Below are 18,160 nucleotides of genomic sequence, written 5' to 3' on the forward strand. Positions count from 1 at the left end.
ATGCTACATATTATCAACGTACAATAGGTTTTTACGATAAATACTGATCTGTACAATAAATCGTGTCCAGCTACGAACTCTCGTTCCAGCTCAATGTAAGCTATTTAGACAATGAAAGTCAGATTTCAGGTATACAGGGTGGTCCACGAAACTTGCACACCTATAATAACTTCCAAAGTATGCGTTGCACGAAAAAGTTTTGTATACAGAAGTTGCATGGTCTGAAGGGGTACATTATGTAGTGTATTTATATTTTTTACAGGTGGACGCGTAAAGGACATGTGAAGGTCAACTTCATTTTTTTAAATGGAACGAGGTATTTTTTAATACATCAACCGATTCAGCTGGACATTCGTTATAAAAAAGTACTAACCTATGTATATCGAAAAGTTAGTAGTTCAGGAGAGATATTTCAATTTAAATAACTCTAAAATACCATTACTGTCGTACTAACAATAAGACATTCATGTTTACTTATTTGTGTAACGTCTTAGTAGAACAGTAACGGTATTTTAGAGTTATTTAAATATGTCCAGCTGAATCGATTGATGTATTATTAAAAAATACCTCATTCCATTAAAAAAAATGAGGTTGACCTTCACATGTCCTTTACGCGTCCACCTGTAAAAAAAAATTAAATACACTACATAATGTACCCCTTCAGACCATGCAACTTCTGTATACAAAACTTTTTCGTGCAACGCATACTTTAGAAATTATTATAGATGTGCAAGTTTCGTGGACCACCCTGTATTTTCCCTATAAAAGCTTCCGTTCTCAAGGAAATCGATTCGGAAAGCCCGATGAACACGTGTGCACTGCAGCAAGTGACAGATACATGTCGTGTCCAACCACTGCTGACCATTTCCACTTGCGGCAACGGTTGCAGATATATCGACAGTGTGGCGTAGAGTCTCATCTGCTTTTTCACGATACAACTTGGCGCGCGAGCAGACACGCCAGAAAGTAATAAGATCGATGGGAAATTGATAAGTCTGTGCATGCGAGTGACTGCAAGTATATTATACAACAGAAACGGACAGAACTGAACAGACGTATTGGACATGCTCTCGACGACGACGTTTCAAATGTAAATTAATTTCAAGAGTGAAGCATCGTGTAAAAAAGATGTATCGCATTGTCATTCATTTTTACGTTTGCACAATCGCGTCCGTTGAAAATGAACTGCGAAGCACGTTTGTGAAGATATTAAATGTATAGAATGTTTTGTATTTGATCCATCATGGATACATGAAATCCGCTGTCGAATTGTTACAATCCGAACAAGTTCATACAGTCGATCTTAATTATAAACACAGTAAATTCGTTTGACGTTACAACCCAATAAATTCATTGGATAATTTCATACAAAAGCGGCATTATGACGTCGCCAAGCGAATTCTGGATGGCTCAGGTCGCGAACTCGCGTTCACAATTTCGCGATAACAGGGAAACTGTATACAAGTTGACATCGCGGTGACGAGCATAGGCGAGGTATCGCTCATTGAAAAACTTGGGTATCCCACTTGACCAGCAGCCGAATTAAAATAACTCCGAATGGCCGGGGTTGGACGGTTACGCGGTCTGTTAGCCGCGAATGAAAGGATGCTCCAGATTTTCGCGTGAAAAAGAAATATGGTCGGCGAGAGAGAGAGAGAGAGAGAGAGAGAGAGAGAGAGAGAGAGAGAGAGAGAGAGAGAGAGAGGCTACGTCACCGATCGCGGGGGCAAGTATTAATGCTATCGCGTTCGCGTTTTACTTAGCCGCAATTACGATCCTTACCTAGATTCTGTTAAAGCTGTCGCGCGCGATTGAAAACGCGGCCCGCAAGTCAAAGGTTTTCGACGTTTCCTCATTTTCACCGTGGCTCCATTTTCACCCGTGAAACTCAGTTTTCACCGGAACACTTTTTTCCAGAAGAAGAGCGAAAGAGAGGGAGAGAGAGCAGAAAAAAGAAAGAAAAGATCTTCCCGCCCGCTTAAACGCGGCTTCTTGTCCCCTCTGTCGATGCACGGGAAAATGCTCCGTTAATGTAGCCACGGAGTAAATGAGGACGAAAGAGTTTCAATGCATTTTTCAGTTTCGTCGTCGGATTCTTTTATGTCGGCCTTCTCTCTCTCTCTCTCTCTCTCTCCTCCGATCTTTCTTCGCCGTTCTCTCTCTCCCTTCTCTTTGATCACTGAAACTGTGTGTATCGATTCCCCGATAGAATGAACTTTTCTACGGGCGTACGGATGCGCCGGTTTCCTCCAGCCAATCTTTTCCTCTGGTCAATTAAGACCACCGGAAACCTCCCGGTTAATTAGGCCAATAAATATGTCGAAATTCGTTTTAGTCTTATTGTTCCTCGAGTCTCAGAACCGCGCCGCGATTTACTAAGAAAATTTTGAATAAATTGATTATCGAGAAGCATGGTCGTGTTCGTAATTAGGACCGCCAGGAACATCCCAGTTAATTAGTCCAACGAATATATCGAAATTCTCTTTAGTTATGTATTTCATGGCCGGGAAATTGCGCGCGACGAATTAGTAACACTATTTTAAAAATCGTGATTTATCTTGAATTTTTTAAAATTTAAATTAAAGTCATCCGAAGATAATGTAGAATATGCAACGTTCTAAATTTTCACCGATTAATAATTCTTGATCAGATTGTAGCTTCGTTCGTATTTTAAAAATAAATTTTTGCACCGGATTTAAATGTTCTGAAAATTCCTTCGAGGCTGAAGCGCACGAACTACGATCAATTTTTGAACAGTCCAGGATAGAGCGATTTCCTTCACGGTGACAGCTTTATTTCAAGCTCGGTAAAATAATTTAATTCTCATTTGGGATTGAATTCAACGCCAAATATAACTTGTTATCCCTTGGCACTCGAGTGGCAACTCTGAGGCGCCATTAAAAATTGCTGTACCATTATTATTATTATTATTATTATTTATTATGCACGGACCGAGGTCCACATTTACAATAGAATAAAGACTTACAATAGAATAAAGACTTAACATAAATTACTAAGAAAGGACATGCATAAAAGAAAACAAAAACTATTGGTAATTATTGAAAATACTGTTCACATTATTAGATATGTAGGTATCTAATCAATGACTGAACATTTAAGTATTTCATAAGGTATAATATCAATTTCATATCCACCAAATTTAAAATCTCATAAAGAAAGGAAATATTTTAGGTCGGAAGAAATGTTTAATTTTCGTGTTAAAATAGCTCCGAGTGCAAAGGCTTAACACTTCTCATTCCACCATCATGCACAGAATGCTATCTACTGCGAAACCTTTTATTACTTGTATTTTTCGAACACTTTTCAAGTTGTATCCGTTTTATTGAGACTTTAAACAAGTCCGGTTACAGTGGGTTAACGTAAAAGGCACAAGCGTTGCAACACTGTCAAACGGTGGAACGCGTAACCCGAAAAACCAATGTACCGAAGTTCGAAAAGAGTGAACCTAACCTCACGTTTTTTCGCCGGTGGATCTCCGGTGGGACGTTTGTCCGCGGCGAGCACGTTCCCATATATTACGCGTCCTATTTCACGGGGCCCGGCCGGGGCAGCGTAAATTAAACTGTCACGCGGAATTAACGTAAACGAGAAAATCGTTCGCGAATCCGTTCTGTGACTTACGTGAGCCAGCGATCTCTGCTGCACGTACGTCCCGCTCTCTCCCGTCGGCGGGCGTTTCGCCTATGTTCGTTAGTGCGTGATAATTCGCGCGTGCACAAGGTTACTCCCCCGGGACAGACGCGCTTTGACACGCTTCAAAAACGGTTGCCTCGTAAAACCCTCGCGCCTCGGGAAAAAATTCGAATTCGCGAGAAAAAAATAAACTAATACCGCACAACCGAAGTGAAAACATCTATGGTGATTGCGATTTTTCTAGGCTCCTCCGAGTTTGCCCGAATGGCGTTTCACCTCGAAGCGTGACGGATCAGATTCACTGCCCAGAAATTATGTACGCGGAAGCCGAACGAAAAGTCCGCAGAAAGAAAAAATCGCGAAAGAACTATCACCGAGAGAGAGGGAGAGAAAAAAATGTAAAAACCAGTAGCTGATCAGAGGTACGTCGCCATTGCTTATCCCGTTCCCAGTGAAAACCACACGTCATAACTCGGCGAGGCTTTAATTAACCGGTTCTCGAAACTCCCTTGACACGCCGAGAGAAACCTAACCCCTTACTCGGAGACCGTAACGCCGCGACCGAGGTGCTGCTTTCGATAACGTTATCGATAAACATCGATAATATAGAGCTGTCAGACCGAGCTCGATATGTCGATATTTTTAAGATGTCCGTAAATTGAATCCTGCTTAGATCTGGACCCGTGTAACTAACAAAGAAACGACAGGCAACTAGATTTTATGAAATGGAGACATTTCACTTCGGGAACGTTGGGTAGCCAGATTTCATACAAAATTGAGGGCTGATGCAGCCATGAATTTTTCAGGGCTTCTAACCTCAACTGTCATGTCGAGAAACTTTTATTCCAGGTGAACAACCTTTTTTGAAAGTAGAACAGATTATCTCTAACGATGGAGTGAGATGGAGAATTTTATGCATGTATGACAAAAACGAGTAGGTATAATTTAAAACAGTAAAAACATTGGACGATGTTAAAGTAATTGTTAGATTATGTTTGTCCTATTAAACGTATTAAGGAAGAAAATGAAAAGATCCGCTAATCGTAAAGCAGCAACTCAATAACGCAATCTAATAATTTCGTTTGGGATTATTGTGCAAAAAGATTTTTGAACTTCAGGGACAAAATTTGGGAATTTTGCATAACATGTCGATTGTCTATGTATACAGGGTATCATATAATATGTACATGCAAGAAGTAGAATCGGTAGGTCATGATCAGACGCAAAAATGAATAGGTGCAATTCCAGGCAGTCAAAATATAAGAAGAATTTAAACGCACTACACAGTACATATTAAGAAAGAAAAATGAACTTTATTTAACTCCACTTTGCTGCAATTTCGGTAGAACATTATTATTTTGCATAAAGATCCGCTGTTTGAATATAATTTAATTAAACAATGATCAAAACGTATAAATCCGTGTGAGAATATCGTTGAACGTTGCCTTAATGATGCAATTTAGAATTGTGTCGCGTTGTTGGAACTATTTTTCGAAATCACCCCGGTTATGCGAACTTATCGATAATCGGTACGAGCACCGCTGTACGGTGGCGGTCGCTCGATGAAAAACAAATTAGCTGCACCGCGTCCGAAGAGGCACGACACCGAGGGTTTCGAGTAACGTATCCCACAAAGAAATCATGGATGACAGAGGCTGTATTTCGTGACGCGTAATGTCAGAGGCGGATTAGCCTTGTAGAAAAGCGTCGGAGCGTAGGCGAGCGAGAGAACTAACATATTCGGCGAACGTGGGCAAGCACATACATACATCTATGGTTGTCAGGAAAAACGCCGCGCCGCATGTGACAATTTCAAAAAATTTATGCGTTAACTCAGCCTCGTAGTATAGGATTTACGTATTTACCATTGAAAAAAGTCAGGAAAATAAATTCGCAATTTGCAATTTAACCGAAACGAATCGAAGCTCGAAACGGCAATAAATCTCGAAAGTGAAATTATGTGACATGCGGCGTTCTTCCGGATAACCAGAGACATATTCCTCTGGAACGCGGAGAAGGTTCGTACGGCTCTCCGGTTCGGATCGTTACAGCCGTTCCCATAACGCACTCGTGGAAGGAAACGCATCGAGGAACACGAGTGCACAGCATCGATCGAGGCTCCCGTGAACCGTTTGACAGGTAGCGCACGGGCTAATCGACGAGCGTTTAAAAGGAATTTTCACGAGGGCAGGTAGATTCGTGGACAGTACATCGATCGTGGATGCGCGTTGCGCGTGACATTTGCCGCTTGTTCCGTGCGGGGTGAGAGTAAGGGGGACAAAAAAAAAGAAACCCTTATTCGATAGAGGAAAATAATCGAAGTGACATCGGGCGAGAGCTAGGCGGAATTGTCCGGGGTCGATCGATTCGCGGTTCTACGTTGTTAGGCTCGCGTTTTACCGGTGATATTCACAAACATGATTACTCACCTGAACCCCCCGGCAAACCGTCAGAACGGCCAGCAGTAGTCCGGCCACCAGCATCCCCTTCATCCTCTTTCCACTCCGCCTAACCTTTCTTTAAATCTCCGGCACCGTCCGTTCTCGCTCTCTCTTTCTCCTACGTTCGACTAGTTACCGAAGACGACGATCAAGTAGTTTTTCTCCCGAAACTTCCCAGCGAGTTATCGGCGACCGCACTCGTGTAACAAACCGCAGAAGAACGTTGCGGAACGATTTTACGCTGTTCGATACGACAAGACACCCACTATCTCTCTTCTCACCCGCCGTGTATACGGGAGCACAGCGTACTACTGTGACACTGCTGCTGGGTGGGTCGCATTCGCGAGAAATCAAGATGGTGGTGAAGCGCGGCGCCGGTGCCGCTGAAACGACTCGACCAATCAAAAGCTGTCACTCGATGACCGCGCCGGAGGGCGCGTTCACATGCGCGCAGTGGTCAGTCGATACTGTGGCGGGAATATTGAGATTTCGAAACGGCGCACTAGTGGGACCTTTCGTCCAAATCGGAGACAAAATCAAAGAACTTTCGATAGAAATGGGGTAGAGCGATGAAATTTTTTTTTAATTAAAGCTGAAACTTTGCAGAATATGGGAAAATTAGGGAGATTATGGTACGAACGTTTTTTAACCTTGAGAAAATTCGTTAAACATGTACAATTTCAAGAAATCGATTTTGCAGTATCCTGAGGTCCTAGAAAAATTTTGAGACCAGATTTGAAATCAGTGTGACAAAATTTACGGGAAATGAAGTACAACATGTTCAAAAAAAAATTTTTCCGCGCGTGGTATTGGAAAAACCACAATTTTCTCGAAAATGTGCAAGTTTAACGAATTTTCTCAACGTTAAAAAACGCTCTTACCATAATCTCCCTATTTTTCCCATATTCTGCAAAGTTTCAGCTTTAATTTAAAAAAAATTTCATCGCTCTACCTCATTTCTATCGAGAGTTCTTTGATTTTGTCTCCGATTTGGACGAAAGGTCCCACTGTGCGGCGTCGCACCACTTTCACGTATTTTTCTCCCGAGGCTTCTCGATTCAAAGAATACCTTTCAACTTTTCATATCGGACACGCTGAGAACACTTTTTGCACGCACGTTGAATAACATAATAATCGGTTAATGATGGCATATTACCAATGAATAACATGATAATGAATTTTTGTTCCTTCAAGATGATTTTTTGATGTATGAAGACTATTTTCGTGAATATGTACAATTTAAAACGGAGGATTGATTAAAAAAACATGTTAATAGGATTTTAGGAGACGCTTCGGTACATCAAATAAATTAAACAATACGAATTTAGTATGCTTTATATTTTGTTATTATTGTTATTACATTGTCATTGTTATTACATTTTTAATTAAACAAGGAGTTCGAAAAATACTTTCTTCCCCAATCAATAAGTCGTCGCATTCAAAATGACGACTAAAATAATTAATGAACCACCGCTCGACGCAATTTTCTTTCATTCTCTGAAATTGTCGAGTCTTTTATGACACATTTATTAGTCCATGGAAACCATGTCAGATAATAGTATCCGAAAAGCGACCAGTTTCGCTAATCAATCCGCGTATATTGTTCGCGCATGTTTATTGTTGCGTGCACGTGAACCCGAAACGCAGAACACACGATGAATTCAGATAAACCGTGAAGTCTGATCTATCCACCTTTGTTCCAATTTTCACCTCGGTTCATCCTCCTGAAAATATTCGACTGGTAGCAGATGAAACAGCGGTTCCAATGATACGTGCAGAAACCTTAGCCGATGCCAATCGATGATAAAGTTTGACCGCGTCATCCGTCGCAGTAAGCCGGTGCTCCAAAAGCTCCGATTTAAAAGAGAGAAAAAAAAAAGTAGAAGCGGATGTTGGCAGCTGGCACACCTCTAAAGATAGATCAATCGTCCAGCGTTACCTATTAACGATCAATAAAAACGATTAATTGATACAGACACGTCCGTTTGCGTGTCATTACCACGACATTGTTTAACATGCAAAGAGTGACAAGGCAGCATGACATCATGCACATAGTTGCGCACCTATTACCACTCTAACGAATCTGTTCCCTTGCATGATGCACTCTGCCGAGCAGAGAACACTATGCTGCTTGCAAACAATTTTCACAATTAACTCTAGAAATTACTGCGCCGTGGAAATTGCCACTTTGGTATAGATCGACGTTGTACAGGATGTTCGTAGAAATTAACACTTCTTCCGTGCATGGACTTAGTCGCAAAAAGGATCCAATTAATTTTATGATTATAGCGTGCATTTCAATCGAGGTTGTATAGTCACGTCTATGCAGTCGCATCAAACGCTCCGGCATACTGATTTCAAAAGATAACGCAACGAAAGTACTGCGACGTTCGTACATACATACGTACAAACTCATAAACAAGCCTGAATAGAGTTCTGAGCTAGCGAACATCGGAACCTGGAGTTTTCAGCGACGACAAGCGAGGTATTAGGTATTAGGGAGGTATTAGGGGTGTGCGAGAACTCGAAAATGTCGGGTCGGGCTTTTCACGACGCTTCCGATTGACGATTATGTTTAACCAAGTTCATTCTGAAGCACACTGTTCCCCAAGAACAATCGGCTACCCAACATTTTCGGGATCTCGCTCAGCTCCAATAATTATCACAACACTTTCGATCGCGTAAATCGGCCGTTCCACGGCGCGATTGGAAGCGCGTAACGTTTCGGAAAATGCAGTTCCGCCCACGCGATCGTAGAACGCTCGCTAATATGTTTGAAAGTCGACGATGCGTGATGGAGGCAAGGTCAGACGAGGTTAGGGACGAAGACAGAGCCAAGTGGATGGAATAAAAATCGTGAGCAGCATGCATCGGGGACCGTGCTCGAGTCCGCACGAATTGCCGAGGTTGTATTGTCGCATCCGCTCGTCGGCCTCTTGTCATTTTTACGGTTTCGAAGACCGCGGGTTACGGTACACCCTCTTATCAAGCATCTCTTGACATTTCGTTTGTTAACAACGCAGCGTCCTTTCGGTGCACGGCCTCTTACCCCTCTGTTTTTCGTCCAAACCACTAGAACCCCGGGAAATTACACATTCCGCGTGGCTTTATCTGTCCTCCTCCTTCATCTTCCCTGTTGGTTTTTTCGCCATTTCCCCTACCGCCCCGTTCGTCTTCTGTTTTCCTTTTTCCCCCCCTCTCCCCGTTTTCTTCGTTCTTTTTTTTCGCCAGAAGAACATGAAAATGCACGAGCAGATAGCCTTGGCCCATACCTTTGCCCGTGTGTCGGCCACCGTACCCACCGGTTACCCTGGAAACGGTATCGATTTCAACCCTCAGCTATGCAGTAGAAACCAGCGGCACACCATGGGGATCTCTTCGTCTCGAGTTTCGACAAGACAGCCCGTTTAAACCGCCCGATTACAGCACCTTTCGTCTCTATTATCGTCCGACTTTCGTCTTTTTCCCCTAGCAATTCGGAAAATTCGGGGCCCGCTGCGGCAACCTTGCAAAATGGCCGAAGTCACCGGCCACCGCGATTATAATTCCGGCTCTCTACTTCCCACGCGATCATACGTCGACGTGTTCGTAAACGAACGGTGCGACTCCGATTTACCAAAACGATAAAACAGCCCGAGTTTTTGTTTACACGGACTTCGTCAAATCGACGATCAAAGCCACGAGAGTCGTGGGTTAATCGGTCTCGCAATTCCGGCAGCAAATTACGATCGCGAACGGATAAACAAAACGAAATAAGCACAATGCAACGATTTCTTTTGTGATTCTTACTTGAAGGAAGATTAATGGGCTTCTCGGTGATTCGCGCCGATAACAGAAAGCACTTTCGAAGACTTCCGAGTAGGAAAGCGCTGGCTCTGGTCGCTCGGAAGATGAATTTTTCTGCTTCGGCGGAAAGAAACCTTTTCGAGTTTTTCGCTTTTTTGTTTTTTGTAAACTCGACGGGATTGTTCGTAGATTAATATATTTAAGAGGCGAGCGAGCGCACGCCTTATCCTCGCGGCCTGGGCGATAATGTGTTAGTTCCGTCGTTGCTCCGATTTACACCCACAGTTTTATGCTAATTTCAGTCCCTTTTACATCGCGGTATATCCGGATTAAATGTATTCGCGTAATCTTCTCCCGGGCCGTTCGAAGATGTGCTCGAAAGAGAGGCGTGTGCCGGGGGTTGAACCTTTTGAGATTAATGCATACAGAGATTTTCATACATCCTTGGACCGTTTAAATGGAGAACCGGCGCGTTTTCATTAAACCCGCCCTCGTCTTCGTCGTAATATTTTTAATGGCAATAATAATACCGCTGTACTACGCAATTTGTATATGCAAACCGGAGACGAGAGCACGAGCGCGTAAGCTCCGGACCTAGAGCGGCAGTTCTAGCCCGGGCACTTTACGCAAATCTGATGCATTGCACGAACAGTATTATACGTCTTACTTATGTAGAAATTGCGCAACCGAGTCCGTATTTATCATTATTATTCTTTTTAGAATTTCCTGCGGCTATTTACCGGCAACGTCCAGAGAATAATTCAATGAATGCAACCCCCGCGAACGTCTTTCGACGTCCGCAGCAATGTAGATCAACCGGTAATGCGAAACCACGGTAAACTTTGAAATTGATATTGTTCAATCTTCCGACTGCGAACTCATTCAACTGTCTCCAAAATTACAGAATTATTTACAGACGCGATTGAAATAAATCTTGAGAAGGTCCAAACTAAGATCGAAACGTTGATTTTGTTTGACAATTAGCAAAATTGCTTTACAATTCGTAATAAACGATCGAACTGTTGCGCCGAAAGCGTTTAAAAATGTATCATCTCCAAAATTATATTTTTGCAAACCCGACCCGATATTTTCGGGCTCTCGAACCCCTCCGAACAATACCACCTTAAGAATCGAGAGCATGATCGCCCGGTGTTACATATGCTCGGCCCCGGATTCGCATAACGTTTATTATCGAGAAATAAATACGTTTGTCAGCAAATCCTGAATAATCCAACTGGGCGGCCGTGGACGGAGCGTTCGAGGAAGAAATTTAATTAATTTTTTACGTTGGCCGAGCACTTTATTTAGAAAGCGAGACAAATATTTAGCTGGAATGGAGGGATTACGCTAATGGATTCTGTAACGTCAGATTTCGGATCTGGAAATAGTGCAGTACGGCGAATGCGACGCTCAAAGATTAAAGAGGATGAGGGGTGTTAATTACGGTAACAGTGCGCAGCGTTTTGCATTTTTCCCTGTTACGAGTCCACGGGCGCAAAATGGCGACGCGTAGATTATTTTTGTACGTTGCGCGAACCTGCAATCGTTTTATTATGCAATGTTTGTACACCGGTGCGACGAATCGTCGGTTCACGCCCCATCGATTTGACGAGCGTAAAAATATTATGGCTCCGGTTCCTTTTTCACCTCGTACACTCCGCAAACTTTGTTAGCCGGCACCGCTTTGTCTGCAAAAATGGTAAATGGTCGAATTTTTCGAAGAAACGATCGTCGAGACTCGTTAACCCTGTACCGTTGTACAAAATAATAGTAAATATGAACTTTCTTGAAATTCTTTAAATATTCCGACCATTTATAGGAAAAAGTTATGTTTGTTTAATGTCACTAAAAAGTCAGACATTTCATATGCAACAACCTGATTATACTTCGAATTTTTTTTAGTTAATTTGACAGACTTCTTATGAAGATTCTACTACAACACTTCGTAGTCTAAAGAAACAGCGCACCGCATCAGGGTTAAAGCCCGACGATAATATCGCGTGGCGAATCTCGTTAGTCCTTCAACGAAATTGCACACGGGGGGATTAGCATACCTATCATCTTCGGGTACGGCAGATTAAGGTTGTTCATTATGTCAACAAATTCATTCAGAGATTTGGTTAATCTCGGATTAAAGGTCTTCTCCTCGGCCACCGTAGTTACCGTTCTGCCATTGTAGTCGTGGGCCGGGTACAGCCTATAATTCGCCGGCAATGCAAAAATCTTCGTGTGAACGGACTTGTACAAAGTTTCTGCCGAGCCACCCTGTAATTTTCGTGAAATTATGAAACAAAGAAAAACAAAGTGTCCCCCCCACACCCCGTTCGCTTCGAAAAAAATGTCGTTCTTTCGCTCGGCATATTTCAGCGAACTACCATAACATCGGGTCGCGACGATGCGAGCTAAAAATAATATCGTCGGAAGCGCAAATACGCGAGCAGGTTGATAAAAATTAAATTACGTGTATTATAAAGTACACGGCATAATTTCCTAGCATTCCTGCGGCTAAAATTCACCTATTTTCTTCTCTTTTCTTTTTATTTCTGTTCGTGTTGCAATATGTGAGATTGAAACTTCTGCGGAACGTAAGAATTGGATTTATTTACCTCGTATTTCGTCTTTTAAAATTAGCGTTGATCGATTAAACAACATCCGCCTCCAATTAGCCGGAAATTCGCTCACCGCAAAATTAAATACTCGCTAAGTATGGTGGACGGTATTCGCCGCGACGCGACGCTGTAATGAGTTTTAGGTTTATTTAGGTATACTTAAACAGTGCGCAGCCGCTATCTAGTTTCTACGCCGGTGCAGTCTAATAACAGAAATTTGAAAGGCGGAGGTAAAACTATTCGCGGCTATTATATCGATGTTGCTATTAAACGCTGCATAAATGATGTGCGCCGGCACGGTGAAGTTACCGCGGACAATATCGAACCGACACAACATTTTACGTCACCGCGCTTCCCTGGAAAATCTTATCGCCAGATTTCAAGATTCTACGCCCAACATTGTCGCTGCATAATAAATTAAGAACTGTGCGACGCGCGGCGTTGGGGAGGTTTTGACGCGCAGCCAATTACGTCAATCGGCTGCCGTATATGTATACAAGTTAACATTTATGGGTTCGGGGCGGTAAAGTATTTTAAACGATACAGGGTGGCCCACGCAGCTGGGAAAGATCGAATTGTTTTCACAGTTAAAAAATCTACGCAAGAAGAGAATGGCTAGCGGTCGACGAAGTTTATTTTCACACCAGAAAATCTTTCCGCGACACATCTTTTTTTTCACAGAAATGGACGGGTCCCGTTATTTCGAGGAACTAACAAAATTAACATTTCCAGACTGTGTTAGCTTGGTACATTTTTGCGGAATAGCGAGAGGAAAATAGATCTCTGTGGACCATTCAAATCCTCTCTCGAGCGTTCTCCTTTTTTTGTTAATTGCAACCGGCAGAAAAGATACGAGCTGTCCCAGTTGCGTGACCGTCCAGCGCGCGAAACAGGAATATATGTAAATTATAAAATGTTTTCAGTGTTATAAAGTATACGGTCGTTCATACACAAACCTGAAAGTCGGTTCTACCGCATCCACGAATTAAAAGAGCGTCTCCCGTGAAAGCAATTCCTTGCTCGTCGCATACGTACGTTACGCAGCCTACGGAAATAGAGAAGTTAATTAATTGCAGGCGTTGGTTTCGTTAATTTCAGTCTTGGATGCCAAAAATTGACTGTTCGTGAACGATGTTTTGCTGTTCGTCGTTTTTGATACTGTGTCATGTTCGGTACGTGGAGAGAACATTTATAATGATCACGTCGTGTGTCGCGTTAGGTTCTACGTGACCGGCAGTCGACGAACTGCTTCCAGAACACGTACTTTTACGTGACCGGCTCAATGTTAATGTCCCCTCGCGATTGACACGAAAGTTTAGTCTAATGCTAGGCATCTCGCCCAATTCGGAGTCATTTCCCATTCGATAATGTCCGATCGAGTCGCGGACAATCTGAACACTTCGTGGTCGAATGGCGACTCTGAGGCGCCGTAGAAAATTACCTCGCTGTTATTTGAAAAAATTCTTACTGAATTTATTAATTTAAGTGTGTGAAAGATTCTTTGTACTAGCACCTAGTGTCACCAATTTATAAAAGTAGTTGAAGAATCATAATGTGACAACATTTTAAAGGCCAGTGTAATAAAATAATAATTAAAAATAGCGTTCTAACCCGCAGTATGGCCAGGCGTGGACACCACGCGCAGATTATGTTTGCCGAAATCAATCTTATCATCCGGATTGAGAAGAACGTCGGCCTCGGCGCCGCTGCTGCGAGATATCATTGACAGGCAGCCAGGTAACAATGACTTCAATTTCCCAGTTCCGGTGATGTGATCGGCGTGCATGTGCGTGTTTACTGGAAAAATCGGTTTCCCGGTTAGTTATCGTTCATCGCGAAGACCGAGGTCCGTTCATCGGTTAAATGAACATTTTTTCGAAAGATCCGGATGATCCGGGGGTCGTTCGATGGGCCTAAATCTTTTCATTAATTCCGCCGTTCCCGGGGGATTCTCGGGGAAACGCCACTTTGGTAATTGCTTTTTATACTGCGAGCCTTATGCAGCGGGCACAAAAGATTGCAACGCGGTAGCCGGCCGAGAGACCAGATAAGGAGGACACGAACTTCGCGGGGGAATTTTAGCCGAAGTTTCGCAACTGAGAATTACACTTTCTGTCGCGCGGCCGGGGTATTCAAATAAGGGCCGCGAACAATTTAAAAGCGCCGTGTGCTCGATCAAATTTTCTGAATAAAAACAACGCCGTTTCCGGTAATCACGCTTTACGAGCAAGAACTACCAGACGTAAAGATAGGATACAAATGAGGAAAAGATAAGGGGACGCGAACTTACAGGAAATTTCAGTTTAACTTCGTCGCGAGTTGAATCGCTCCAACGCGCTCCTGTAAACTGCAAAAATTGAATAATTCTCGAATAAGGTGAATGCGTGTTGTCTTACGTGCTTCATTCATGCCGGCGAGACTTAATCTTGATACTGATAAAATCAAATTTACTCCCAGCCAGGTTGCTCTTCCGATCTCCGATAACCGAAATGACTGTCGTCTATTTCAATCCGATTTCGTCAGCCACGATACCGGGAAAGTGTAACGGATTGTATGTGCATATTTTAACAGGATGTTAAGGATCGATTTAGGTCCAGAAATGTAAAAGTCAATACACAAACGGTTTTAGTTAATGATTGAAACGGTTCGAACCTTATTTTTACGCTTCATCTACCGGATATGACCTGACCGTTTTCTAAAAGGACTGCGTCGTTAATTTTTCAACAGACGCGGTAACTTAATTGACGAAGCAATAAGTCATCTGCAGTTAAGTAGAAATTGTTAAACTTGTATTAAATACAGTACAGTCATTGAAATAGCTGTTAATAGGCTCCCGGTGGGTAAAGTGTTAATTAAGTTGAGAAACGAGAACCTCACGCTATCTCGGCAATCTGTAACTGTTTATTGACTCCACATTCTTTGTCTGTTTCGAGGAATATTTCTTTTTCGAAGTTATGATGCGCACGGGTATGGCTATTACTTTGATCTGTTCTAATACATTCAACTGAACGTAATTGAATGGTTCCGGAAGACTCTTTTCGTGTGTCTTGATCCATGCGGAAGGCTTCAAGTGCCAATTTCAACAATTAGCGATTCGGCTCACTCAACAAGCCATACAAATACGAAACTTGTACTTTGCAGAACTATCGGAACATAAACTGCATAACCGTTCGGTAGACATTTTTCACTTGAGATGCTTCAGTCGACGAGGACATTTTTGACCTAGTCGTATATCGATACAGCCGATTACATCGTCAAGACTTCTATTTCGATTTATTTCGACCGTTATTAGGTAATATAATCAGTTTGGAATAATGAATCGGTAATTTAATTACTCGATCGCTGAGAGCCGAGCGAATCAATGCAAAATTTTTAAATAAAATTCGGAAACTTAAAATAAGCTTTTAATCACACTTCCGTTTGTGGTAAATTCGAGTAATTAATGTAATGCATGGCGGACGGGGTTTTTATTCGTTATTATATAAGGAAGTACTTAACAGATTGCAACTTACTCGCATATTTCAGAGTTAATCCCAGCTCTTGAATAATGTTCTTATCACGGTTTGCCCATTCGATCACTGGATCAATTAATACTGCTGTTTTTTCGTTAATATCCGCCAGCAGATAAGTGTACGTGCTGGACACAGGGTCGAAGAACTGAGAATTGCAATTAAAAGTAAAATAACAATATTTTTCTTCGTACTTAAACGTATTTACATATACACAAAATAAAATTCAAATTTCCCGCCTGTTACCGACCCGCATTAATATCGACAACAACTCAGTAATTTTCTTATTAAAAACAAAATGTCAAGGCTAAAATGATTAAACAATTAAATCGATTTAAATTCACGTTGTAACCTCTATACAAAATAAAATATTGTTAACAAGCCACTCTGAACCAGAAGTAACATTTGAAATCGAATCGAATGTAAGTTGTAACATGTGGAAACGATAAATATTGATTATTTGAATTTAATTATTTTAATTACTGCCGTCAGGTGTCACTGCAAGCACGACAATGAACTATATAATCGGTAGAGATGCTGCATATATCAAATGCGCATCTATCGACTTACTTGACGAAAGAAGAAATCTTTTGTAAACGGGATCGGTTCCGTCAATGCCGTAGCCATACTGCAATCCCGGCGTGTAAAAACGTTGGATTTTATAAACGACGATCTTATTTGATACTGACACAAGTTTCTAACGAAACCCACTTTCATGTTCATGCAACAAGCATGCTGCGTAAAATGTGAGACAGTACTGACAGCAGTTTGCTACCTGTACCACTGACGATTAGTCAAGTCTGACGATCGTCTTGTCGATTACATCATATCTAAGTAATAACAGATATCAGTTATCGTCTCTTTCCTAACATATATGCGATAACCTGTATTACATCCTAGACATTATAAATCTTCCATCTTCAAACATGTTAGGATATTTTTACGATGCACATGAGAGATTATTCTCTTCGATTTTTCATTGTATATGCCATTTGCAATTTTATTCTAGCACTTTCATTCGTTATTACAGTATATAAAAATTAAATATATATTGGATCTTACAATTCTATTCGTATCTAATTGTATTATTAACTGAACTAATACAATTAATAAATATATAGCCTAAAATATATTTGTTATTGTAGTAAGGAATCATTCGTTAAGGCGCCTTTCTATGTACATACACAAACTTTATGACCGCTTCCTCCCAGTCAGCCATCTTGTTAAATTTGTACTTCTTACTCCATCTTGACTGTTCTCTTTCCGGTTAGCTTCCGAGCGAAGGTGTGTAATTTTTGGCAGTTTTCTATAAACTTTGACATATTAGCATAAAAAACGATAGCATAACTCGTAATAAGAAGCAGTGTACGTGTTTTGCACTGTATTTACATCTAATATGGAATAAATAACATTCTCTAGCAGAATTTTGAAATATATGTTAAAGCAATACACGTGTGGCATGTCGACACAACGTTTGTGTTTATCAATCGTTCATACTTCGCATACTTCTTTCAGATGCCTTCCGTGACGCTAAAAGACGTTGACCAACACAAGTTCGTTAAGGCTTTTGCCGCGTTCTTGAAAAAGTGAGTATTTATTTTCAATTTCGTACACATAACCTCAAAATGGAGGGGTAAGCCGCATACCTATATATAATTATGTCAAGCATCAGCAATCGTTCAGTTTCGAAATTATTACAATAACCGTTCGCTAATTCTTTATAAATTGCAGGACCGGCAAAATGCGCGTTCCAGAATGGGTAGACATCGTGAAATCCGCCCGTTTCAAGGAACTCGCACCCTACGACCCGGACTGGTACTACATCAGATGTGCTGCATTGGTACGTCACATTTACATCCGCAGCCCAATCGGATCCAGGGCAGTCACCAAAATCTTTGGAGGTCGTAAACGCAATGGTACCCACCCCAGCCACTTCTGCAAATCTGCTGGCGGTGTAGCCCGTAAGGCTCTCCAAAGCTTAGAACAACTAAAACTCATCGAGAAGGCTCCACTCGGTGGACGCAAGCTCACCAGCCAGGGTCGTAGGGATTTAGATCGCATTGCAGCGCAGGTTAAAGCAAAAAGCAAAAAACAACTCAAACTGCAGGAGACTCTTGTTCTATAACTTTTCGGTTAATGTAATAAAAACGAAAAATTCATA

At 41.8% G+C, this 18,160-nt stretch overlaps 3 protein-coding genes across 5 annotated transcripts in view; 1 reads left to right on the forward strand and 2 right to left on the reverse strand.

Moving 5' to 3' along the window:
- The window catches only part of Appl (amyloid-beta-like protein), a 47,690-nt gene extending 41,255 nt beyond the window's left edge, over positions 1-6,435 (reverse strand). For all 3 annotated transcript variants that reach the window (XM_076419974.1, XM_076419975.1, XM_076419973.1), the window contains exon 1: positions 6,084-6,435. In XM_076419974.1, the coding sequence (XP_076276089.1) occupies positions 6,084-6,146 (63 nt within the window). In that variant the 5' untranslated portion in view covers positions 6,147-6,435. The remainder of the gene's footprint in view (positions 1-6,083) is intronic.
- Positions 6,436-7,416: 981 nt separating this feature from the next.
- Positions 7,417-16,811, reverse strand: LOC143207014 (persulfide dioxygenase ETHE1, mitochondrial). Its single transcript, XM_076419991.1, has 6 exons — positions 16,570-16,811; positions 16,003-16,147; positions 14,102-14,287; positions 13,447-13,535; positions 11,936-12,146; positions 7,417-11,569 (listed from the first exon to the last, which is right to left on the reverse strand). The coding sequence occupies exons 1-6, from the start codon at positions 16,720-16,722 to the stop codon at positions 11,505-11,507; spliced, it is 849 nt and encodes a 282-aa protein (XP_076276106.1). The 5' UTR covers positions 16,723-16,811; the 3' UTR covers positions 7,417-11,504.
- Positions 16,812-17,198: 387 nt separating this feature from the next.
- On the forward strand, positions 17,199-18,160 carry LOC143207016 (small ribosomal subunit protein eS19). Its single transcript, XM_076419996.1, has 3 exons — positions 17,199-17,283; positions 17,515-17,585; positions 17,731-18,160. The coding sequence occupies exons 2-3, from the start codon at positions 17,515-17,517 to the stop codon at positions 18,122-18,124; spliced, it is 465 nt and encodes a 154-aa protein (XP_076276111.1). The 5' UTR covers positions 17,199-17,283; the 3' UTR covers positions 18,125-18,160.

Source organism: Lasioglossum baleicum, chromosome 3 (genome assembly GCF_051020765.1).
Source record: "Lasioglossum baleicum chromosome 3, iyLasBale1, whole genome shotgun sequence".
In the NCBI taxonomy this organism is placed as follows: Eukaryota; Metazoa; Arthropoda; class Insecta; order Hymenoptera; family Halictidae; genus Lasioglossum; species Lasioglossum baleicum.

Bases quoted from the DNA above. Each gene is read 5' to 3' on its own strand.
- LOC143207014 (XM_076419991.1), bottom strand. From the start codon at position 16,722: ATGAACATGAAAGTGGGTTTCGTTAGAAACTTGTGTCAGTATCAAATA. The intron at 16,148-16,569 runs GTAAGTCGATAG...TGCAATTCTCAG, and splicing joins AAGATTTCTTCTTTCGTCAA to TTCTTCGACCCTGTGTCCAG. The intron at 13,536-14,101 runs GTTAGAACGCTA...CTATTTCCGTAG, and splicing joins CACGCCTGGCCATACTGCGG to GCTGCGTAACGTACGTATGC.
- LOC143207016 (XM_076419996.1), top strand. From the start codon at position 17,515: ATGCCTTCCGTGACGCTAAAAGACGTTGACCAACACAAGTTCGTTAAG. The intron at 17,586-17,730 runs GTGAGTATTTAT...TATAAATTGCAG, and splicing joins TTTGCCGCGTTCTTGAAAAA to GACCGGCAAAATGCGCGTTC.